At 41.0% G+C, this 26,433-nt stretch overlaps 1 protein-coding gene across 7 annotated transcripts in view; it reads left to right on the top strand.

Moving 5' to 3' along the window:
- LOC128686339 (sialin) overlaps positions 1-26,433 on the top strand; it is a 188,333-nt gene that overhangs the window by 144,763 nt on the left and 17,137 nt on the right. For all 7 annotated transcript variants that reach the window (XM_070085704.1, XM_070085700.1, XM_070085703.1 and 4 more), the window contains one exon: positions 25,580-25,706. In XM_070085704.1, the coding sequence (XP_069941805.1) occupies positions 25,580-25,706 (127 nt within the window). The remainder of the gene's footprint in view (positions 1-25,579; positions 25,707-26,433) is intronic.

The following is a 26,433-nucleotide window of genomic DNA, read 5'->3' as shown; positions in this document are numbered from 1 at the left end:
CCACCGAGGCGGGGTGGCCCAAAAAGAAAAACAAAAGTTTCACTTTTTAAATTTAGTAATTTATACAGGAGAAGGGGTTACTAGCCCCTTGCTCCCGGCATACTAGTCGCCTCTTACAACATGCATGGCTTACGGAGGAAGAATTCTGTTCCACTTCCCCATGGAGATAAAAGGAAATAAACAAGAACAAGAACTAGAAAGAAAAATAGAAGAAAACCCAGAGGGGTGTGTATATATGTATATGCTTGTACATGTATGTGTAGTGTGACCTAAGTGTAAGTAGAAGTAGCAAGACGTACCTGAAACCTTGCATGTTTATGAGAGAGACAAAAGACACCAGCAATCCTACCATCATGTAAAACAATTACAGGTTTTCGTTTTACACTCACTTGGCAGGATGGTAGTACCTCCCTGGGCAGTTGCTGTCTACCAACCTACTACCTATGTGTTATAGAGATCTTTCTTCTTTCTTTCAACACACGGGCCGTATCCCACCGAGGCGGGGTGGCCCAAGAGGAAAAACAAAAGTTTCTCCTTTTACATTTAGTAATATATACAGGAGAAGAGTTTGTAGATGAATGGTTCAGAGAACCGACTTGTTGATAAATTAGACACATGTGCAACTCCTGGGTATCTTTATTGAGGAAACGTTTCGCCACACAGTGGCTTCATCAGTCCATACGTAGGAGAAACTTGAAGAACAGGAGGAGAATGAGGTAATCAGTCCCTCAACCTTGAGTCGATGTGTTCAGTCCAGCAGAAAGAGATCGACCAGTTTCTCCGAAGTATTGAAGAGGACAGGAGGAGCAAGAAATAGAGTAGACACCAGGAACATCTGTAGAGGGAGACTAACACTCTTCGCACTAATCTCGTTCATACCTCTCCTCCCTCTACAGATGTTCCTGGTGTCTACTCTATTTCTTGCTCCTCCTGTCCTCTTCAATACTTCGGAGAAACTGGTCGATCTCTTTCTGACAGACTTAGGGAGCACAAAAATAGTGTTAGGCTTGCCGACACTAACAATGCTCTTTTCTGTCACGTCAGAGATCATAGCCATCCTATTGACTGGTCTTCTGCTAAAACTGTCTTCCCTACTTCCAACTCGAACAGTCGCCGTCTAGTTGAATCCTCTCTAATACACAACTTTCCTTGTATGAACCTTAGCCCTGGCTTCGTCTCTGTAGATGCCTTCCTCTCCCACTACATTGTAAAATGCTCCAAACTTCAGAACACCTGTGACTTAACCTGAATCCTCATTTTTTCTTTCTTTTTCTTCTTCCTCTTCCCCTTTCCTCTTTCCTTTTCTCCTCTGGGTTGTCTTTCTCTCTCCTGTCTCGTGTTTCTGTTCCTTCTTCATTTATTTTATTTCACCACTTCCCCTTTCACGCACCTCTGTGCGCTTGCTCTCCCTCTGTGGGCATCAAGCTCTCTTGCAGTGCTCCCCTTCCTTTGTTTTTGACTGGCTTGTCATCCTTATTTCCCACTTCTACCACTACCACTACTACTACCTCTTCTTCTACTACTACTACTACAACTACTGATGAAATTAAGACACATGTGCGGTGTCTGGTTGTCTTTGTTGTGGACGTTTCGCCATCCAGTGGCTGGCTGGATGGCGAAACGTCTACGATGGGGATGCCCGGGTGTTGTGCATGTGTCTTAATTTCATCTTGTCGGTATTATATACAATTCTTGTACTACTACTACTACTACTACTACTACCTCCACCGCTTCCTGCCTATATATAGCCGTCCTGCTCCACCTCTGTTAATGTGATTTTGTCAATGGTCCAAGTCGGACCGAAACATCGTCGTAAGCTTCTCTCTTTTATATGCAGGTTATTTGTGTCTCACTCTGATAAACTGTGAGTGGTAAATTTGGGCCTAGATATGAGAGAATACATCTATGTGGTATGTGTGCACCACATAAAACAAATCCTGCAGCACACTGTGTATAATGAGAGAAGAAAAACTGAGACTGTGATTTTCGATTAAAACAGCGACTTTGCAGTGTTTTTCATATGTTTTTTATAGTTGTATTTGTGATTTCTTGGTCTCATTTGATAGAATGGAAGACATATTACAGAAGTAGAGATGATTTTGATTGGTTTTAGCAATGGAAATGGCTTGAAACTGAGCTCAAATTAGCGGAAGTGTTAAATTTTTGCCGATGTTCAAGAGTAAACAAACGACCTCACACGTCTAATACACGCCAGCTGGTGGGTCTAATATACATTCACAAATGTGGTGATGATATTTATACAATTATTACAATATTGCATAACAGTAAATCTTCTATTTTTTGGTGTGAACAAAAATTCATTATGTGAATAAAAAATCAAAATGAAATTTATTTGTAAAGCCTCAAAACATAACTAATGAACAGAGGAAATGTTAGTTTAGTGCCAGGAATACCTACATTGTTTATTCTGGACCCTATTTTGAAATTGGAATATTTTGAACTTTGTGTTAAATTGGCCAAATTACCAATTTCCGATCACTTTATTTTGTAGTTGAAACAGTTGACTTAGCGATTTCTTGTGCTCAATCGATAGAATAGAAGTAATACTAGTGAAATAGCTAAGAATTTGGTCGACTGGAATAATGTAATTGGCCTAAAATGAGAGTCAAAGTCGGCAAAATCGCCAATTCGTAAATATCGCTGACACATCAAAATTCGCAAGAGCATAATTTCGTCAATTTTCCATCAAATTTCGTACTTTTTGTTTTATTACCTTCACAAAAAGATTCTCTACCATTTCATAAGAAAAAATAAAAATTTTTTTTTTTGAAAACTCTTGGACACTGGGGCACAACTTCAGATTTTGGCCTTGGACCCTGAAAGGGTTAATGATGGAGTTCCATTCCTAAGGCCAAGTCAGTAAATGAATTCATTGCTAAGTAAGGAGCATACTATAATGGAAGTGGGTTTGTGTCAACCATCTTTGATATTGTCTTCATGTAACCTTCACACCATTTATAACATTTCTGGTATATTTTTAAATGTTTATACAATAGTTTACTCTATATTGTAATAAACAGAATAGAGGAAATCAGCTCTAATATACATTATTTAGGTATGCATACTGGCCATAGAGCCCGTCATAAGTCCGAGTCATTGGTAAATGAGTGCGTCACTAAGTGAGGAGAGGCTGTATGGCATAACAGTAAATCTTCTATATAGTTTTTGGTGTGTCTAAAAATTTTCTTGTGTGAATAAAAAATCAGAATGGTATTCATGTGTAAAGTTTGGAAATGTAATAGTGTTGATTGTTAGCCTAGTGCATTATGAGGGACATGGTGGTAGTGTTGGTTGTTAGCCTAGTGTGTTATGAGGGACATGGTGGTAGTGTTGGTTGTTAGCCTAGTGTGTTATGAGGGACATGGTGGTAGTGTTGGTTGCTAGCCTAGTGTGTTATGAGGGACATGGTGTTAATGTTGGTTGTGTCAGTGTTGAAACTGCTCCAAATAGTTGAAATATTCAATAAAATATAATTTTAGTACAAGCATAAGAATTTTCTAATGTTTCACATATTTTTAAAAAATATATTAATCCTTTGACTGTCATGGCCGTATATATACGTCTTACGAGGTACCATGTTTGACGTATATATACTCATAAATTCTAGCGGCTTCAAATCAAGCAGGAGAAAGCTGGTAGGCCCACATGTGAGAGAATGGGTCTGTGTGGTCAGTGTGCACCATATAAAAAAAATCCTGGAGCACGCAGTGCATAATGAGAAAAAAAACTCCGACCGTTTTTTTTTTAATTAAAATGCCGACTTTGTGGTCTATTTTCGTATAGTATTTATGGTTGTATTCTCGTTTTCTTGGTCTCATTTGAAAGAATGGAAAACATATTATAGAAATAGAGGTGATTTTGATTGATTTTACTATAAAAAGAACCTAGAAATGGAGCTCAAAGTAGGGGAAATGTTTGATTTTTGCCAATGTTCAAAAGTAAACAAATGATGCCATTGTCCAATAAATGTCCAACTAGCCATTCTAATATGCAGTCATGAATGGGTTGATGTTATTTATACAATTATTACAGTATTGCAGTAGTCTGCATAATAGTAAGTCTTCTATTTTTTGTTTGAATAAAAATTCAAAATAGAAAGCAAGAGTAATATCAGAGGGGCCTGGAGACATGACTGATGAACAAAGAAAATGTTATTTTAGAGCCAGGAATGTCTGCATTGTTCATTCTGGACCTTATTTTGAAATTGTCATATTTTTTAGTTTTCGTGAAATTGGCCAAATTGCAAATTTCTGACCACATTATTAGGTAGTTGAAATTGGTAAATGGGCAGTTTCTTGTACTCAGTCGATAGAAAAAAATGGAGTTCTAAAGAAATAGCTATGAGTTTGGGCGACTGGAATAATGGAATTAGCCGAAAATAGGGCTCAAAGTGGCTGAAATCACTGATTTGTAAACAGCGCCGAGGTCGCTAACTTTGCGAGAGCCTAATTCTGTCAGTTTTCCATCAAATTTCGTTTTTTTTGGTGCCATTACAATCGAGAAAATATTCTCTATCATTTCATAAGAAAAAATAATTTTTTTTTTTTTAAATTTTGCGACACCAAGAGACACCTCAGGATTGGGGGTTGCGACAGTCAAAGGGTTAAATATTCAGTGAATGGAATTTAATCATCTCTGTGTTGACTGTAATCAGTTGTTTGTGTTTAAAACAAACAAACAAACAAACACACACTCACACTCTCACACTCTTACATTCTTACACTCTCTCTCACTCTCACTCACTCTCACTCTCTCACTCTCACTCTCTCACTCACTCTCACTCTCTCATTCTCTCTCTCTCTCACTCTCATTCTCTCTTTCTCTCACTCACTCTCTCTCTCTCTCTCTCTCTCTCTCTCTCTCTCTCTCTCTCAGAGAGAGAGTGTGTGTGTGAATGAATGAATGGAAAAAGTACAGAAGACAGAGGACCCAGGCAGTATCTTCACAGTTCATAACGCTCTCAGGCAATGACCATTACTTTCCTTGACCGATTCAATTTTAAGTAATTCACCTCAAACCATTTTACTTCTTATAAGTTAGCACATTATTTGTACCTTCTAATGAACAGATGAAATGTTATTTTAGTGCCAAGAATGCCTGCATTGTTTATTCTGGACCCTATTTTGAAAATGGAATAGTTTAAAATTTGTGTGAAATTGACCAAATTACCAATTTCTGATCACTTTATTGGGCAGTTGAAATAGTTGATTGGGTGGTTTCTTGTGCTCAATTGATAAAATATAAGGCATAGCTAAGAATTTGATCGACTGGAACAATGTAATTGGCCTAAAATAGGAGTCAAAGTGGACAAAATTGACAATGCGTAAATATTGCTGACTCCTCAAAATTTGTGAAAGCATAATTTTCTCAGTTTTCCATCAAATTTTGTACTTTTTGTTTTATTACTTTCAGAAAAAGATTCTCTACCTTTTCATAAGAAAAAAATGGGGGGGGGGGGAATTCTTGGACCCTGTGGACACTTCAGATTGGGAGTTGGGACCCATCAAGAGATTAAAGTATGTGTACTCACCTAATTGTGGTTGCATGTGTGTTTACTCACCTATTTGTGGTTGCAGGGGTCGATTCATAGTTCCTGGCCCCACCTCTTCACTGATTGCTACTAGGTCCTCTCTCTCCCTGCTCCATGAGCTCTATCAAACCTTGTCTTAAAACTATGTATGGTTCTTGCCTCTACATAGGTGTGTGTGTACTCACCTAGTTGTGATTGCAGGGGTTAAGTCATAGCTCCTGGCCCTGCCTCTTCACTGGTCACTGTGTATGTGTGTACTCACCTATTTGTGGTTGCAGGGGTTGAGTCATAGCTCCTGGCCCTGCCTCTTCACTGATTGCTACAAGGTTCTCTCTATCCCTGCTCCATGAGCTCTATCAAACTTCGTCTTAAAACTACGTATGATTCCAGCCTCCACTACGTCACTTTGTCGGCTATTCCACTTACTGACAACTCTTTGACTGAAGAAATACTTTCTAATATCCCTTTGACTCATCGGAGTCTTCAACTTCCAATTGTGACCCCTTGTTTCTGTGTCCCATCTCTGGAACATCCTGTCTTTGTCCACCTTGTCAGTTCCTTGCACTATTTTATATGTTATCATTGTTGGTGTCTTTTTCTGTCTCATAAACATGCAAAGTTGCAGGTATGTCTTGCTTCTTCTACCGACACTTAGGTCACACTACACATGCATGTACAGGCACATAAAGTGGAACCTTGAGTTTCAAACTTAATCTGTTCCCGGAGCTAGTTCCAAAGTCGAAATGTTCATAAGTCGAAGCTATATTTCCCATAAGAAATAATGGAAATACAATTAATTGGTTCCAGAAACCCAAAAATATTCACAAAAAATACATTTTATAGTTTTGCACACACAACAAACATACATAGTACAATTAGTAATACATTAATAAAAATTTAAATAAACATATAAAATAACATTTTTACTTTTATTGAAGATTGTTGAAGGCATCTGGAACATAGGTAGTAGTAGTGAGGGAGGGCTTACTGTTTGGAAGGGGAATCCCCCTCCATAAAGACTTCAGGTAGCAAAGCCCTCTCTGGGGTTACTTCCCTTCTTTGTCTTTTAATGACACTAGGACCAGCTTGAGTCACTGGACCCGTCTCACAAAATAACTGTCCACAGTCCTCTGTTTCTGGCACCTCTTTAAGATTTCCCTAAAACGGGACATGGTTCACTGAACTTGTTGCAAAGATGCCTAGTTTCAGCTTGCTCAGGGTGCTACTTCTCCACAAACATTTGCACATCATTCCACTTGACACAAATCTCCTTAATCTTTTAAGAAGGCACCTCATCCACCCCCTCTTCCTCCTCCTCTGAAGTAAGTTCCTGAGCTGTGGTCTGATACTGTTCCAGATGAAGCTCTTCCAGCTCTTCAGTGGTTAGCTCTTCCCTGTGGTCCTCCACCAACTTTTCTACATGCTCACCACTCGCCTCCAACCCCATGGACTTGCCCAATGCTGCATTACCTTCCACAACAGGCAGAGGGTTGGCAGGGTGAGGGTCAGCCTCAAACTCTTCAAAATCCCCCTGGACAACACATTGTGGCCACAATTGTCTCCAAGCAGAGTTCAAAGTCTTGGAAGTCACTCCCTCCCAAGCCTTACCTATAAGGCTTATGCAGGTGTAGATACTGAAGTGATTCCTCCAGAACTCTCTTAGAGTCAACTTAGTGTCTGAGGTCACTTCAAAGCACTGTTCACTGCTTTTGTGTAGAGTTTTTTGAAGTTAGAAATTACCTGCTGGTCCATAGGCTGGAGGAGAGGAGTGGTGTTAGGAGGCAAGAACTTCACTGTGATGAAACTGTAGTCCCTAGACAGTAGGTCTACCAAGTTTGGAGGATGTGCAGGAGCATTGTCCAGTCACAGGAGGCACTGGAGTGGTAAATTATTTTCTAGGAGGTATTTTTTCACACTGGTGCCAAACACTTCATGTACCCGCTCTTTGAAAATTTGTCTTGTGACCCATGCCTTATTATTTGCTTTCCATAAGACACATAACTTATTCTTAATGACATTGTTTTTCTTAAACACTCTGGATTTTCTGAGTGATACACCAGTAAAGGCTTCACTTTAAAATCACCACTAGCATTAGCACAGAACAAAAGAGTTAGCCTGTCTTTCATAGGCTTGTGTCCTGGGAGTGCCTTTTCGTCCTGAGTAATGTAGGTCCTCTTTGGCATTTTCTTCCAAAACAGGCCTGTTTCGTCACAGTTGAACACTTGTTGGGGTTTGAATTTTTCAGTATCTACATACCCCTTAAATTCATGCACATATTTTTCAGCAGCCTGTTTGTCTGAACTGGCTGCCTCATCATGCCTTACAACATTGTGTATGCCACTACACTTCTTAAATCTGTCAAACCAGCCTAAGCTGGCCTTAAATTTACTATCAGCACTGGTTCCAGGAGTTTTCTTCGCAAGATCGGCATGCAACTGCCATGCCTTTTCACAAATGATTGTCTCAGAAAGACTATCACCTGCCATAGCTTTATCCTTGATCCACACCAGCAACAACTTCTCAACATGATCGACTGTCTGTGGTCTATTTTTGGTTAGCATATCAACACCTTTCACAACATCAGCTTCCTTGATTTGTTCTTTCTTTGCCAGGATAGAAGCAGTGGTTGACTTGTATTTCCCGTACATCCTGGCAAACTCAACAAACGCACACCACTCTCGTATTTTTGTATTATTTCCTTCTTCATGTCTGTGGTGTTTCTCACTTTCTTTACCACAGGGGTACCACTAGCAAGTTTCTTTGGGCCCATGGTAGCTTATTTCACAGTCACACAAGCACCAAACACAATGAATTAATGGTGAAATGTTTGAATGGGCACGCAGGTTAGTGTTCACTCAAGAGTCAACAAAGCCAGACTGGCTCACAATGCCTGCGCAAGGACGTGGAGAGCGGGCAGGCAGACAGGTCCAGTACCCGGTGGTTTAAAAGACAGGGCGCATTCGATAGTTGGGACAAAATTGGTTCGAAAAAAGTGGTTGAAACTCAAATTGTTCGATAGTCGATACGTTCGAAACTCGGGGTTCCACTGTACAGTGGACCCCCACCTTACGATGGCATCACCTTACGTTAAATCCACCATACGATACATTTTAATGCAAAAATTTTGCCTCACCTCCCGCTAAAAAACTCGCCTCATGCGATTCGTCCGAGACGCGTCCCACTTGTGGCCTGAGCGCGCCTCAGCTGCCCCGTGGGTGCCAGTGTTTACAAGCCAGCCAGTGCGGTCGCATCCACGCATACAATCGGAACATTTCATATTATCACAGCGTTTTTAGTGATTGTACCTGCAAAATAAGTCACCATGGGCCCCAAGAAAGCTTCTAGTGCCAACCGTGCAGTAAAAAAGGTGAAAATTACTATGGAAATAAAGAAAGAGATAATTGCTAAGTATGAAAGTGGAGTGCGTGTCTCGGAGCTGGCCAGGTTATATACCAAACCCCAATCAACCATTGCTGCTATCATGGCCAAGAAAACGGCAATCAAGGAAGCTGTTCTTGCAAAAGGTGCAACTTTGTTTTCAAATAAGAGATCGCAAATACTTGAAGATGTTGAGAGACTGTTATTGGTGTGGATAAACGAAAAACAGATAGCAGGAGATAGCATCTCTCAAGCGATCATATGTGAAAATGCTAGGAAGTTGCATGAGGATTTAATTAGAAAAATGCCTGCAACTAGTGGTGATGTGAGTGAATTTAAGGCCAGCAAAGGTTGGTTTGAGAGATTTAAGAATCGTAGTGGCATACATAGTGTGATAAGGCATGGTGAGGCTGCCAGTTCGGACCAAAAAGCGGCTGAAAAATATGTGAAGGAATTCAAAGAGTACATTGACAGTGAAGGACTGAAACCTGAACAAGTGTTTAATTGTGATGAAACAGGCCTGTTTTGGAAGAAAATGCCAAACAGGATCTACATTACTCATGAGGAAAAGGCACTCCCAGGACATAAGCCTATGAAAGACGGGCTTACTGTCTTGATGTGTGCCAATGCTAGTGGTGATTGCAAAGTGAAGCCTTTATTGGTGTATCACTCTGAAACTCCCAGAGTGTTCAGGCAAAACAATGTCCTCAAGGCTAATTTGTGTGTGCTGTGGAGGGCAAACACTAAGGCATGGGTCACTAGGGACTTTTTCTATGACTGGTTACACCATGCATTTGCCCCCACTGTGAAAAATTACCTCCTGGAAAATAAATTGGACCTTAAGTACCTCCTGGTATTAGACAATGCTCCTGGTCATCCTTCAGACTTGGCAGAGCGACTTTCTGGGGACATGAGCTTCATTAAGGTCAAGTTTTTGCCTCCTAATACCACTCCTCTCCTGCAGCCCATGGACCAGCAGGTCATTTCAGACTTCAAAAAACTCTACACAAAAGATATGTTTCAAAAGTGCTTTGTAGTGACCACAGACACTCGATTGACTCTAAGAGAGTTTTGGAAAGATCACTTTAGCATCCTCAATTGTGTAAACCTTATAGGTAAGGCTCGGGAGGGAGTGACTAAGAGGACCTTGAACTCTGCTTGGAAGAAGCTGTGGCCAGAATATGTAGACAAAAGGGATTTTGAAGGATTTGAGGCTAACCCTGAGAAGTGTATGCCAGTTGTGGAATCAATTGTGGCATTGGGGAAGTCCTTGGGGTTGGAGGTTAGTGGGGAGGATGTGGAAGAGTTGGTGGAGGAGTTGGTGGAGGAGGACAATGAAGAACTAACCACTGATGAGCTGCAAGATCATCTTCAACAACAAGAGGCCAGACCTGAGGAAAGTGCTTCGGAGGAGGGGAGAGAGAAATTGAAGAAGCTGCCTACTTCAAAGATTAAGGAAATGTGTGCAGAGTGGCTTGAAGTGCAAACCTTTATGGACGAAAATCACCCTCACACAGCTATTGCAAGCCGTGCTGGTGACTATTACAATGACAATGTTGTGAACCACTTTAGACAAATCATAAAGGAACGGGAGGTACAGGCCTCTATGGACAGATATGTTGTGCAACAGAGATCCAGTGACTCTCAAGCTGGTCCTAGTGGCATTAAAAGAAGAAGGGAAGTAACCCCGGAAAAGGATGTGCTACCTAAAGTCCTAATGGAAGGGGATTCCCCTTCTAAACATTAACAACTTCCACACTCTCCCCTCCTCCCATCCCCTCAATCATCACCAGATCTTCAGTAAAGGTAAGTGTCAGTTTGTGTGTATTAAAATTAATATTTCATGTGGAATTTTTTTTTTTCGTACTTTGGGGTGTCAGGAACGGATTAATTTGATTTCCATTATTTCTTATGGGGAAAATTAATTCACCTTACGATAATTTAAGCATACGATGAGCTTTCAGGAACGGATTAATATCGTATGGTGGGGGTCCACTGTATATACTAACCCCTCTGGCTTTTCTTCTATTTTCTTCCTAGTTCTTGTTCGTGTTTATTTCTGCTTATGTCTATGGGGAAGTGGAACAGAATTCTTCTGTAAGCTATGCGTGTTGTAGGAGGCGACTAAATACTGGGAGCAATGGGCTGGTAACCTCTTCAGTATAAATTACTAAACACAAGTAAAAGAAAAACTGTATAAAATTGGGATGTTTGAATGTGCATGGATGTAGTGTGAATGATAAGAAATGATTGCAAATGTTATGAATGAAAAGAAGTTGGATGTCCTGCCCCTAAGTGAAACAAAGCTGAAGGGGGTAATGGAGTTTCAGTGGGGAGAAATAAATGGGATTAAGTCAGGAGTATCTGAGAGAGTTAGAGCTAAGGAATGGGTAACAATAATGTTGAAGGATCAGTTATGGAGAGAGAAGAGGGAATATAACTGTATAAATTCAAGGATTATGTGGAGTAAAATAAGGGTCGGATGTGAAAAGTGGGTCATATTAAATGTGTATGCACCAGGAGAAGAGAGGAGTGTAGAGGAGAGAGATTTTGTAAGATGTTAAATGAATGTGTAGGAACGTTTGAGCCAAATGAGAGAGTAATTGTGGTAGGGGACCTAAATGCTGAAGTAGGAGAAGCATTTAGAGAGGGTGTGGTAGGTAAGTTTGGGGTGCCAGCTGTAAATGATAATGGGGAGCATTTGATTGAACTTTGTATAGAAAGGGGTTTGGTTATAGGTAACACATATTTTAAGAAAAAGAAGATAAATAAGTATACATGATATAGGGCGTAATGACAGTAGTTTGTTGGACTACGTATTAGTAGATAAAAGACTGTTGGTTAGACTTCAGGATGTACATGTTTATAGAGGGGCCACAGATATATCAGATAACTTTTTAGTTGTAGCTACAGTGAGAGTAAAAGGTAGATGGGATACAAGGAAAATAGAAGCAGAAAATAAGAGAGAGGTAAAGGTTCATAACCTAAAGGAGGAGGCAATTAGGGTAAGATATAAACAACTGTTGGAGGACAGATGGGCTACTGTGAGTATAGGCAATGGGGTAGAAGATGTATGGGGTAAGTTTAAGAATATATTGTTAGAGTGTTCAGCAGAAGTTTGTGGTTACAGGAAAGTGGGTGCAGGAGGGAAGAAGAGCAATTGGTGGAATGATGTAAGGAGAGTAGTAAGAGAGAAAAAGTTAGCATATGAGAGGTTTTTACAAAGTAGAAGTGATGCAAAGAGGGAGGAATATATGGAGATAAAAAGAGAGGTTAAGAGAGTGGTGAAGCAATATAAAAAGAGAGCAAATGAAAGAGTGGGTGAGATGTTATCAACAAATTTTGTTGAAAGTAAAAGTTTTGGAGTGAGTTTAATAAGTTGAGAAAGCGTAGGGAACAAATGGATTTATTAGTTAAAAATAGAAGAGGAGAGTTATTAAATGGAGAGTTAGAGGTATCGGGAAGATGGAGGGAATATTTTGAGGATAGGGAAGATAGGGAAGCTGTGATTTCGTGTATAGGGCAAGGAGGAATAACATCTTATAGGAGTGAGGAAGAACCAGTTGTGAGTGTGGGGGAAGTGTGTGGGGCAGTGGGTAGAATGATAGGGGGTAAAGCAGCTGGGATTGATGGGATAAAGAGAGAAATGTTAACCCTTTGACTGTCGCAACCCCCAATCCTGAGGTGTCTCCTGGTGTCACAAAATTTAAAAAAAAAAAAAAAAAATTCTTATGAAATGATAGAGAATCTTTTCCCGATTGTAATGACACCAAAAAAAACGAAATTTGATGGAAAACTGACGGAATTATGCTCTCGCGAAGTTAGCGACCTCGGCGCTGTTTACAAATCGGAAATTTCGCCCACTTTGAGCCCTATTTTTGGCTAATTCCATTGTTCCAGTCGCCCAAACTCATAGCTATTTCTTTAGAACTCCATTTTCTCTATCGATTGAGTACAAGAAACTGCCCATTTACCGATTTCAACTACCTAATAATGTGGTCAGAAATTTGCAATTTGGCCAATTTCACGAAAACTAAAAAATATGACAATTTCAAAATAAGGTCCAGAATGAACAATGCAGACATTCCTGGCTCTAAAATAACATTTTCTTTGCTCATCAGTCATGTCTCCAGGCCCCTCTGATATTACTCTTGCTTTCTATTTTGAATTTTTATTCAAACAAAAAATAGAAGGCTTACTATTATGCAGACTACTGCAATACTGTAATAATTGTATAAATAACATCAACCCATTCATGACTGCATATTAGAATGGCTAGTTGGACATTTATTGGACAATGGCATCATTTGTTTACTTTTGAACATTGGCAAAAATCAAACATTTCCCCTACTTTGAGCTCCATTTCTAGGTTCTTTTTATAGTAAAATCAATCAAAATCACCTCTATTTCTATAATATGTTTTCCATTCTATCAAATGAGGCCAAGAAAACGAGAATACAACAATAAATACTATACGAAAATAGACCACAAAGTTGGCATTTTAATTAAAAAACAGTTAGATTTTTTTTTTTCTCATTATGCACTGCGTGCTCCAGGATTATTTTTATATGGTGCACACTGACCACACAGACCCATTCTCTCACATGTGGGCCTACCAGCTTTCTCCTGCTTGATTTGAAGCCGCTAGAATTTATGAGTATACGTATATACGTCAAACACGGTACCTCGTAAGATGTATATATACGGCCGCAACAGTCAAAGGGTTAAAAGCAGGTGGGGATATAATTTTGGAGTGGTTAGTGTCTTTATATAATAAATGTATGGAAGAGGGAAAGGTACCTTGGGATTGGCAGAGAGCATGCATAGTTCCTTTGTATAAAGGCAAAGGGGACAAAAGAGACTGTAAAAATTATAGGGGAATAAGTCTGTAGAGTATACCTGGTAAAGTGTATGGTACAGTTATTATTGAAAGAATTAAGACTAAGATGGAGAGCAGGATAGCAGATGAGGAAGGAGGCTTTAGGAAGGGTAGGGGGTGTGTAGACCAAGTGTTTGCAGTGAAACATATAGGTGAACAGTATTTAGATAAGGGTAAAGAGGTTTTTGTGGCATTTATGGATTTGGAAAAGGCATATGATAGGGGGGCAATGTGGCATATGTTGCAAATGTATGGATTATTATTATTATTATTGTTATAATCAAAGAACGTGCTAAACCAACAAAGGTTGCAAATGTATGGAATAGGAGGTAGTTTATTGAAAGCAGTGAAGTCTTTACAAGGATAGTGAGGCTCAGGTTAGAGTATGTAGGTGAGAGGGAGATTTTTTCCCAGTAAAAGTAGGCCTTAGACAGGGATGTGTAATGTCACCATGGTTGTTCAACATATTTATAGATGGAGTTGTAAGAGAAGTGAATGCTCGGGTGTTGGCAAGAGGTGTGGGGTTAAAGGATAAAGAATCTAACACAAAGTAGTAGTTGTCACAGTTGCTCTTTGCTGATGACACTGTGCTTTCAGGAGATTCTGAAGTGAAGTTGCAGAAGTTGGTTGATGAGTTTGGTAGGGTATGTAAAAGAAGAAAATTAAAAGTGAATATAGGAAAGAGTAAGGTGATGAGGATAAAAAAATTAGGTAACGGAAGACTGGATATCAGATTGGAGGGAGAGAGTATGGAGGAGGTGAATGTATGTATTCAGATATTCGGGAGTGGACGTGTCAGCAGATGGGTCTATGAAAGATGAGGTGAATCGTAGAATTGACGAGGGGAAAAAGGCGAGTGGTATACTGAGGAGTTTGTGGGGACAGAGAACTTTATCCATGAAAAGAGAGAGGGAAATGTATGAGAGTATAGCTATACCAATGATCTTGTATGAGTGTGAGGCATGGGTTGTGAATGTTGCAATAAGGAGAAGGCTGGAGGCAGTGGAGATGTCATGTCTGAGGGCAATGTGTGGCGTGAATATAATGCAGAGAATCCATAGTTTGGAGATTAGGAGGAGGTGTGGGATTACCAAAACTATTATCCAGAGGGCTGAGGAGGGGTTATATATTCATATTCATATATAGTTTATTTTGGGCATGATACATAGTTGTACAAGAATTATAGTAGTTGGGTGTACATGCCAAAAGCCCCTTGTATGCAGAGCATTATGGGCAGGCTTAAAATTAACTTAAAATTAACAAGCAATGAAAGGTTTAGTGCTAATGAGCTGGTTTGGACATGTAGAGAGGATGGAACAAAATAGAATGACTTCGAGAGTGTATAAATCTGTGGTGGAGGGAAGTGGGGTAGGGGTCGGCCTAGGAAAAGTTGGAGGGAGGGGGTAAAGGAGGTTTGGTGTACGAGGGGCTTGAACTTCCAGCAAGCATGCGTGAGCATGTTAGATAGGAACGAATGGAGACAAATGGTTTTTAGAACTTGATGTGCTGTTGAAGTGTGAGCAAGGTAACATTTATGAAGGGATTCAGGGAAACCGACAGCCCAGACTTGATTCCTGGAGATGGGAAGTACAGTGCTGGCACTCTGAAGGAGGGGTGTTAATGTTGCAGTTTTATAACTGTAGTGTAAGCACGCCTCTTGTAAGACAGTGATGGAGCGAATGATGAAAGTTTTTCTTTTTCGGGCCACCCTGCCTTGCTGGGAAATGGCTGATGTGTTAATAATAAAATTAAAAATGTCTCCCCTAACCCTCCTATCCTCCAGTGTCGTCAGGCCGATTTCCCTTAACCTTTTTTCGTAGGACAATCCCCTTAGCTCTGGGACTAATCTTGTTGCAAACTTTTGCACTTTCTCTAATTTCTTGACGTGCTTGACCAGGTGTGGATTCTAAACTGGCGCTGCATACTCCAATATGGGCCTGATGTACATAGGGTACTGAGTCTTGAACGATTCCTTGTTGAGGTATTGGAATGCTATTCTTAGATTTGCCAGGTGCCAATATGCTGCAGCAGTTATCTGGTTGATGTGCACCTCAGGAGATGTGCTCAGCATTATACTCATCCCAAGATCTTTTTCCTTGTGTGAGGTTTGCAGTCTTTGGCCACCTAGACCATACTCTCTCTGTGGTCTTCTTTGCCCTTCCCCGATCTTCATGACTTTGCATTTGGCGGGGTTAAATTAACCCTTTCAGGGTTGCCAGGCCCTCTCCGAGACTTGTTCTCAGGGTCGCCAAATTTAAAAAAAAAAATTATTTTTTCTTATGAAAAGATAGAGAATCTTTTCCTGATCATAATGACACCAAAAGTATGAAATTTGATGGAAAACTTACGAAATTATGCTCTCGCGAATTTAGCGGTCTCGAAGATGTTTATGCATCGACGATTTTGCCCTCTTTGAGCCCTATTTTCGGCCAATTCCAGTGTACTAGTCAACAAGAATCATAACTATTTCGCTAGAACTCCATTTTTTCTATCGAATGAGTACAAGAAACCACCCATTTACCGATTTCAACTATCCAATACAGTAGTCAGAATTGCAATTTTGCCAATTTCACACAAATTTCAAAAGATGCCAATTTCCAAATAGGGTCCAGAATAAACAAGAAACATTCCTGGCACTAAAATAACATTTCCTCTGTTCATTAGTCACGTCCCCAGGCCCCTCTTACATTCTTTAGCTTTCCACTTTGAATTTTTATTCTCACAAAAAATAGAAGATTTACTGTTATGCAGGCTACTGCATTAGTGTAAAAAATGGTATAAATAATATCGGCATACTTGTGAAAGAATATTAGACTAACCAGTTGACATGTATTGGATGCTTAGCTCAATTTCAAGGTACTTTTTGTTGTAAAACCAGTCAAAATCATCTCAATTTCTGTAATATCTTCCATTCTATAAAATGAGACCAGGAAAACTAGAATGCAACAATAAATATCATATGAAAATACAGTGCCAAGTTGCTGTTTTAATCCAAAAACACGGTCAAAGTTTTTTTTTTTTCTCATTACACACTGTGTGCTGCAGGATTTTTTTTTATACTATGCACACTGACCACATAGACCCATTCTTTCATATGTAGGCCTACCAGCTTTCTCTCACTAGATTTGAGGGCGCTAGAATTTAGGCGTACTAGTATGCCAAAAATCCTGGTGCGTAAGCTGTACTAGTATGGCCGAAATCCTGAAAGGGTTAAAGGAGCCAGTTGCTGGACCAGACTTGTAGTCTGTCCAGGTCTCTTTGTAGTCCTGCCTGATCCTCTTCCAGTTTAATTCTCCTCATTAACTTTACACCACCTGCAAACAGGGACACTTCTGAGTGTATCCCTTCCGTCATGTCATTCACTTACATGTACAGTGGACCCCCGCATACCGCACGCATCGCATACCGTACAATCCGCATACCGCTCGCTTTTTTCGCAAAAATTTTGCCTCGCATACCGCCCAAAAACCCGCTCACCGCCCTTCGTCCGAGACGCGTCCCATGTGCGGCCTGAGCCACGCTCACATGTTCTGCCGGTGGCATTGTTTACCAGCCAGCCTCCGCTGTAACATCCAAGCATACAATCGGAACATTTCGTATTATTACAGTGTTTTTGGTGATTTTTTCTGGAAAATAAGTGACCATGGGCCCCAAGAAAGCTTCTAGTGCCAACCCTACAGCAATAAGGGTGAGAATTACTATAGAGATGAAGAAAAAGATCATTGATAAGTATGAAAGTGGAGTGCGTGTCTCCGAGCTGGCCAGGTTGTATAATAAACCCCAATCAACCATCGCTACTATTGGTGGTACAGCTGCTGCTGCTGCTGCTGTACCACCATCAGCTGCTGCTGCACTGTCAGCTGCTGCTGCACTGTCAGCTGCTGCTGCTGCTGTAGCATCGTCTGCTGCTGCTGTAGCATCGTCTGCTGCTGCTGTAGCATCGTCTGTTGCTGCTGTAGCATCGTCTGCTGCTGCTGTAGCATCGTCTGCTGCTGCTGTAGCATCGTCTGTTGCTGCTGTACCACCGTCAGCTGCTGCTGCTGCTGTAGCACCGTTGTTGGTGTGGCTTATTGAGAATACCAAGAAACAATTAACCCCAGAGGATTTGCCACCCAGGATAACCCAAAAAAGTCAGTGTCATCGAAGATTGTCTAACTTATTTCCATTGGGGTCCTTAATCTTGTCTCCCAGGATGCAACCCACACCAGTCAACTAACACCCAGGTGAACAGGGAAAAATGCCTGGAACTAGTGCTCATATTGGTGAATTTAAAGCCAGCAAAGGTTGGTTTGAGAGATTTAAGAATCATAGTGGCATACACAGTGTGATAAGGCCTGTTCTGGAAGAAAATGCCAAACAGGACCTACAGTACTCAGGAGGAAAAGGCACTCCCAGGACACAGTGTCTCATCAGTCATTGCTGCATCTTCAATAAAGGTAAGTGTCATTTATTCTTCATTTAGTAGAGTAGTACATGCACAATATATATTGTGCATGTACTACTCTACTATTGTGCATGTATCCTTCTCTTTGTGTGTAGGAAAATGTATATTTCATGTGGTAAAATTTTTTTTTTCATACTTTTGGGTGTCTTGCACGGATTAATTTGATTTCCATTATTTCTTATGGGGAAAATTCATTCGCATACCGAACATTTCGCATAACAATCAGCCCTCTTGCACGGATTAAAGTCGCTATGCGGGGGTCCACTGTATATCAAAAACAGCACAGGTTGTGGGACTGACCCCTTGGGAACCTTGCTCGTCACAGGTGCTCACTCTGAAACATCGTCACGTACCATGAATTGTTGTTGCCTCCCTGTCAGATATTTTCTGATCCATTTCAGTGCCCTTCCTGTTATGCATGCCTGATCCTCTAGCTTTTTCATTAACTTATTGTGAGGAACTGTGTCAAAGGTCTTCTTGCAGTCCAAGAAAATGCAAGCTATCCACCTCCCTCTCTCTCTCGTGTCCTTCCCTGAAACCGTGCTGGTTGTCATTTTTAAGCTTGTGTCTTTCTAGGTGCTCCACCAGTCTCCTGAAAATCTTCTCCATTAATTTTCATACTATACATGTCAGTGACACAGGTCTGTAGTTTAGTGCCTTGTGTGAGTGTGTGTGTGTAGGTGTGTGGGTGTGTGTGTAGGTGTGTGTAATCGCCTATTTGTTATTGCAGGGGTCAAGACTCAGATCTTGGTCCTGCCTCTTCACTGACTGCTACTGGGTCCTCTCACCTCCCTGCTCCATGAGCTTTATCATACCTCATCTTTAAACTATGTATGGTTCCTGCCTACACTATGTCACTTGCCAGACCACTCCACTTCCTGATAACTCTATGGCTTAAGAAATACTTCCTAACATCCCTTTGACTCATCTGAGTCTTCAGCTTCCAATTGTGACCCCTTGTTTCTGTGTCCCATCTTTGGAACATCCTGTCTCTGTCCACCTAATGTATTCCTCACAGTATTTTGTATGTCATTATCATGTCTCCCCTAACCCTCCTGTCCTCCAGTGTTGTCAGGCTGATTTCCCTTAACCTTTCTTCTCAGGATATTCCCCTTGGCTCTGGAACTAGATTTGTTGCAAACCTTTGCACTTTCTCTAATTTCTTGAGGTGCTTGACAAGGTGTTGGTTCCAAACTGGTTCTGCATACTCCAGTATCTAGGATGTTGAATGGTCAATTTTCAGGGGTTGTAATGTTATTAATAATGCCTTAGCTTACCATGAGAACTGCCCCTAGTAACCTGACACAAGTGTTACAATGCTTCACCTGGATAATGGGTAGATTAATGATAAGTGAGTTCCTGAGAAAAGAAGTTTGCTGGAAATTAATGCTTAAAAATACTCTTAGGTGAGTGTTGCAAATGAATGCTACTTATGTGGTAAAAAATACAAATACAATCTGAGTAAACTTACTGTCTGCTATAAATAAAAACAGATGTAAGCCATTAGTCTGCCAATAATGCCATGGCATGATAGTGGCTCTCTTTGCACTGCAACTCATTACTGCAATAAAATAATTTCAATGTATACTTGCAAGGAAATAAAAATCTGTATTTGTATTTGATGTACATGGTGTACAGTCTTACTGAGGTATCGGAACTCTATTCTCAGGTTTGCCAGTCACTCATATGCTGCAGCAGTTATCTGGTTGATATGTGCTTCTGGAGATGTGCTCAGTATTATACTCAGTGTGTGTACTCGCCTAATTGTGGTTGCACAGGTTGAGACTCGGCTCCTGGCCCCTGCCTCTTCACTGATTGCTACCAGGTCCTCTCTCTCCCTGCTCCATGAGTTTTATCATACCTTATCTTAAAGCTATGTATGGTTCCTGCCTCCACTACATCACTTGCTAAACTATTCCACTTCCTGACTACTATATGACCGAAGAAATACTTCCTAACATCCCTTTGACTCATCTGAGTCTTCAACTTCCAATTATGACCCCTTGTTTCTGTGTCCCCTCTCTAGAACATCCTGTCTCTGTCCACCTTGTCTATTCCACACAGTATTTTGTATGTCCTTATCATGTCTCCCTAACCCTCCTATCCTACAGTGTCATCAGGCCAATTTCCTCTTAACCTTTCTTACTAGGACATTACCCTTAGCTCTGGAACTAACCTTGTCGAAAGCCTTTGCACTTTCTCTAATATCTTGACGTGCTTGACCAGGTGTAGGTTTCAAACTGGTGCTGCATACTCCAGTATGGTGTACAGTGTCTTGAACGATTCCTTACTAAGGCATCGGAATGCTATTCTCAGGTTTGTCAGGCGCCCCTATGCTGCAGAAGTTATCTGGTTGATGTGTGCTTCCGGAGATGTGCTTGGTGTTATACTCACCCCAAGATCTTTCTCCTTGAGCGAGGCTTGCAGTCTTTGGCCATCTAGCCGATACTCTGTCTGCGGTTTTCTTTGCCCTTCCCAATCTTCATGACTTTGCATTTGGCGGGGTTAAATTTGAGAAGCCAGTTGCTGGACCAGGTGTCCAGCCCGTCCAGGTCTCTTTGAAGTCCTGCCTGATCCTCATCTGATTTAATTCTCCTCATTAACTTCATATCATCTGCAAACAGGAACACTTCTGAGTCTACCCCTTCCATCATGTCATTCTCATATACCAAAAATAGCACTGGTCCTAGGACCGACCCCTGTGGGACCCCGCTCGTCACAGGTGCCCACTGTGATACCTCATCACGTACCATGACTTGTTGTTGCCTCCCTGTCAGGTATTCTCTGATCCATTGCAGTGCCCTTCCTGTTGTACGCACCTGATCCTGTAGCTTCTGCACTAATCTCTCGTGAGGAACTGTGTCAAAGGCCTTCTTGCAGTCCAAGAAGATGCAATCAATCCACCCCTCTCTCTCTCTCTCATGTCTTCTGTTACTTTATCATAAAACTCCAGAAGGTTTGTGACACAGGATTTGCCTTCCATAAATCCGTGCTGGTTGGCCTTTATACTCTTGTTCCGTTGCAGGTGCTCCACCACTCTCCTGATAATCTTCTCCATGACTTTGCATACTATACACGTCAATGACACTGGTCTATAGTGCCTCTTTTCTGTCTCCTTTTTTAACCCTTTCTGGGTTTCAGACGTACTAGTACGGCTTACGCATTAGGGTTTTGAAGTACTAGTACGCCTAAATTCTAGCACCCTCAAATCTACTGAGAAAAAGCTGGTAGGCCTACATATGAAAGAATGGGTCTATGTGGTCAGTGTGCGCAGTATAAAAAAAAATCCTGCAGCACACAGTGCATAATGAGAAAAAAAAACTTTGACCATGTTTTTGGATTAAAACAGCGACTTTGCACTGTATTTTCGTATGGTATTTATTGTTGTATTCTAGTTTTCCTGGTCTCATTCTATAGAATGGAAGACATATTACGGAAATTGAGATGATTTTGACTGATTTTACAATGAAAAGTACCTTGAAATTGAGCTCAAATAGCAGAAATGTTTGATTTTTACCAAAGTTCAAAAGTAAACAAATCATGCAAGCGTCCAATACACGTCAACTGGTGAGTCTGATATTCTTTCACAAGTGCACCGATATTATTTATACCATTTTTTACACTAATGCAGTAGTCTGCATAGCAGTAAATCTTCTATTTTTTTTGTGACAATAAAAATTCAAAGTGGAAAGCAAAAGAATGTAAGAGGGGCGTTGGGACGTGACTAATGAACAGAGGAAATGTCATTTTAGTACCAGGAATGTCTTTCTTGTTTATTCTGGACCCTATTTGGAAATTGGCATCTTTTGAAATTTGTGTGAAATTGGCAAAATTGCTAAATTCTGACCACTGTATTGGATAGTTGAAATCGGTAAATGGGTGGTTTCGTGCACTCATTCAATAGAAAAAATGGAGTTCTAGCAAAATATTCATGATTTTTGTCGACTAGTACAGTGGAATTGGCTGAAAATGGGGCTCAAACTGGGTAAAATCGCCGATGCGTAAACATCGTTGAGACCGCTAACTTCGCGAGAGCATAATTCCGTAAGTTGTCCATCAAATTTCATACTTTTGGTGTCATTATGATCAGGAAAAAATTATCTTTTCATAAAAAATAATTTTTTTTTCTTTGAAATTTGGGCGACCCTGAGAACATGTCTCTGAGAGGGCCTGTCGGCCCTGAAAGAGTTAAAAATGGGAACTACCTTTGCCATCTTCCATATGTCAGGTAGTTGCCCAGTTTCAAGGGATGGGTTGAAGATTGTGGTTAGTGGCACACACAGCATTTATGCTCCCTCTCTAAGAATGCATGGGGAGATGTCCAGTCCTATTGCCTTTGAGGTATCAAGGTCCCTTAGCAGCTTCACCTCCTCAGTTGTGTGTATGTCATCCAACACTTGTTGGTACGTATATTCCTTGTTGGTGTCCCCCTCTGTTCTCTCCTTCCAGAGGCCTTCCTGTCTCCGCTGTAAATACTTCCTTAAATTTCATGTTGAGCTCCTCACATACCTCTTGATCGTTTCTTGTGAGTGTCCCACCTTCTTTCCTCAGCCTGATCACCTGGTCTTTGTTGTCTTCTTCCTAATATGGCTATACAGCATTTTCAGGTCATACTTGACTTTCGATGCTATGTCGTTTTCGTACTGTCGCTGAGCCTCCCTCCTTATCTGTGCATGCTTGTTTCTGGCTCTTCAACTAATCTCTTTATTTTCCTGGGTCCTTTGCCTCCTGTACGTTTTCCATTCTCTGGTGCACTTAGTTTTTGCCTCCCTACACATTTGGGTAAACCAAGGACTCACTTTGGTCTTCCCATTATTTCTATTGCCCTTGGGAACAAACCTTTCCTCTGCTTCCTTGCATTTTGTTGTTATGTATTTCATCATCTCGTTTACCAACTTTCCTACCAGTTCTCTTTCCCACTGAACCTTCTGCAGGAAGTTCCTCATACCTGTGTAGTCCCCCCTTTTGTAGTTTGGCTTTTCCCATTCAATTCCTGGTACCCTCTCCACCTGTAACTCTACTATATAGTCAAAACTTAGAACCATGTGATCACTAGCTCCAAGGGGCCTCTCATAAGTGATATCCTCAATGTCTGAACTACTCAGGGTGAACACAAGATCCAGTCTTGCTGGTTCATCCTCCCCTCTCTCTGGTAGTGTCCCAGACATGTTGATGCATGAGGTTTTCCAGTACTACATCCATCACCTTGGCTCTCCATGTTTTGGGACCCCCATGTGGCTCCAGGTTTTTCCAGTTGATCTCCCTGTGGTTGAAATCACCCACAACCAGTAACTTTGCTCTGCTCGAGTGAGCTCTTCTTGCCACCTCAGCCACTGTGTCCACCATCGCTCTGTTGTTCTCTTCGTATTCCTCTCTTGGCCTCCTGCAGTTCTGTGGTGGGTTATACATCACTCAGTGACTATGTTCCCCAGACTGAATTGTACCTACTATGTAGTCCCTTTCTCCAATCTCATCCATGCCTTCCATTTCCTCAAATCCCCATTAGTTTTTTATGAGCAGTGCAACCCCTCCTTCCCCTCTATTCCTCCTATCATTCCTCAGGATCTGATATCCCAGTGGGCAGATTGCATCTGTTATTGTCTCAGTGAGTTGTATTTCTGTGACTGCTATGATGTCTGGGGATTTCTCATTGATTCTTTCATGCCACTCCTTATATTTATTCGTTATTCCGTCTACATTCGTTTACCAAACCTTCAGCTTCTTTTCTATCACTGTGGTCCTGGGAGAATATTGGGGTTGGGAGAGTGGGAGCCCTGGTGGGGGCCTATGGGGGGTTGTGGCATGGGAGGGGGGTGGGGTCAGAGTGCCCATAGGGGGACAGCTGTAGGGGTGAGGTGTGTCATGTGGGGGTTGGGTCAGAGGGAACTGTACTCACCTAATTGTGGTTGCAGGGGTCGAGACTCAGCTCCTGGCCCCGCCTCTTCACTGATCGCTACTGAGTCCTCTCTCTCTCTGCTTCCTGAGCTTTGTCATACCTCTTCTTAAAACTATGTATGGTTCCTGCCTCCACTACTTCACTTGCTAGGCTATTCCACTTGCTGACAACTCTATGACTGAAGAAATACTTCCTAACGTCCCTGTGACTCGTCTGAGTCTTCAGCTTCCAGTTGTGACCCCTTGTCCCTGTGTCCCCTCTCTGGAACATCCTATCTCTGTCCACCTTGTCTATTCCCCGCAGTATCTTGTATGTCGTTATCATGTCTCCCCTGACCCTTCTGTCCTCCGGTGTCGTCAGTCCGATTTCCCTTAACCTTTCCTCATACGACATTCCCTTGAGCTCTGGGACTAGCCTTGTTGCAAACCTTTGTACTTTCTCTAACTTCTTGACGTGCTTGACCAGGTGTGGGTTCCAGACTGGTGCTGCATACTGTGTGTGTGTGTGTGTGTGTGTGTGTAGGTGTGTGTGTGTGTAGGTGTGTGTGTGTAGGTGTGTGTGTGTGTGTAGGTGTGTGTGTGTGTGTATGTGTGTGTGTGTGTATGTGTGTGTGTGTGTGTACTCAATTGTTGTAGGGTCATGGCTCCTGGCCCCTGCCTCTTCACTGGTCACTACTAGGTCACACTCCCCCTTCTCCATGATCTTTATCATACCTCTTCTTAAAGCTATATATGGTTCCTGCCTCCACTACATCACTTTCCAGATTATTCCACTTCCTTACAACTCTATGATGGAAGAAGTACTTCCTAACATCCCTGCGACTAGTCTAAATCTTTAACCTCCAATTGTTTGAGGCATGATAAAGCCCACACAGTAGGTTTCAAGTTACAAAAGATGTGTTTTTGACTTGATAAAACCCACTGTGTGTACTAAACACAGTCAATAAAGGATCACATTATACTGTATTTTGTTTATTTTTCCATCAGTTTACACACATTTTTTATTACATCTTGTTTTCAGGAATGTAAGTACCATGTTATCCAATAGTCAAATGTATATGAAAATAAATGTTTGATGTGATTGATAATTGTTAAAAAATTTCACTCATGATTTGTATTGTCCTATTTCTGACAAGGAATATTGTACTGGCTAGTGAAATTTTTTATTCTCTTTGTTCTAGTGTAGTGTCCAATGCATTTGATCACTGGCCTCTTTGTTTGACTGCAGGCAGACTCTGGCGCCCAGCAACTAGACTGAGGCAGTGATTTTCTGGCAGTTGAAATATACAGTGTGCATTTTTCCAGATAATGTTGTAAACTGAATAATAGATTGTCAGACACTTGATTGTCTGCTGTTTATGATAAACTTTATGATAAGGAAACCTTACTAAGTTTAATTTTCATAGATAAGCTCAAAAATTATCCATTTCAGGAAACCGTGAGACAGTGGAAACTTGTATTTTGGATAGCTGGTATAGTGTACTTTGTGGGCAACACATTTTACATTATATTTATCTCTGGAGAACAGCAACATTGGAATGATCTTGAGAAATCAAATGGTAAGTATAATGATCTCTAATACTCTGTTCATAATTTATTTTATTTTTATAAAAATGATTCAGGGAAGCCTTCCCATTCTAAGACTATAGTGCTAGAGGTAGAAAGGGGCATGGGTTACACTAGTTTAGTAGGATATAGCCAGTGAGGTAAAAAAAAGTTATACACACTACTTATTATTTAATGAATTTTGGAAATATGGCCTCTTTAACCCTTTGAGGGTGGCTCCTGTTGTATTACAGCTTCGAAGCCTTGTTCTACATGATGAGCTCAGTTCTCTCAGATAAGATATGAGTGGTAAATTTGGGCCTAGATATGAGAGAATGGGTTTATGCAGCAAGCGTGCACCATATATAAAAAAAATTCCTGCAGCACACAGTGCATAATGAGAAAAGATGCAATCGTTTTTCTGGTTTAAAACAGTGACTTTGCGATGTATTTTCGCATGGTTTTTATGGTTGTAATTTTGGTTTCTTGGTCTCCTTTGATAGAATGGAAGATGTGTTACAAAAATAGAGATGAGTTTGATTGGTTTCATATTGAAAGTAGCTTGAAATTGAGCTCAAAATATCGGCAGTGTTTGATTTTTGCCAATATTCCAGAGTACACAGATTACATCACTTGTCCAATACGTCCATCTGGTCAGTCTAATACACGTTCATAAATGCGCTGATATTATTTTCCCATTTGTGTCTGTCTGCAGGAACCATAATTGTGCTCTGCTGTTTT

Source organism: Cherax quadricarinatus, chromosome 17, assembly GCF_038502225.1.
Source record: "Cherax quadricarinatus isolate ZL_2023a chromosome 17, ASM3850222v1, whole genome shotgun sequence".
NCBI classification, from domain to species: domain Eukaryota; kingdom Metazoa; phylum Arthropoda; class Malacostraca; order Decapoda; family Parastacidae; genus Cherax; species Cherax quadricarinatus.
Note: the sequence above shows the minus strand (reverse complement) of the source record. Positions and strands in the feature narration are given on the sequence as shown.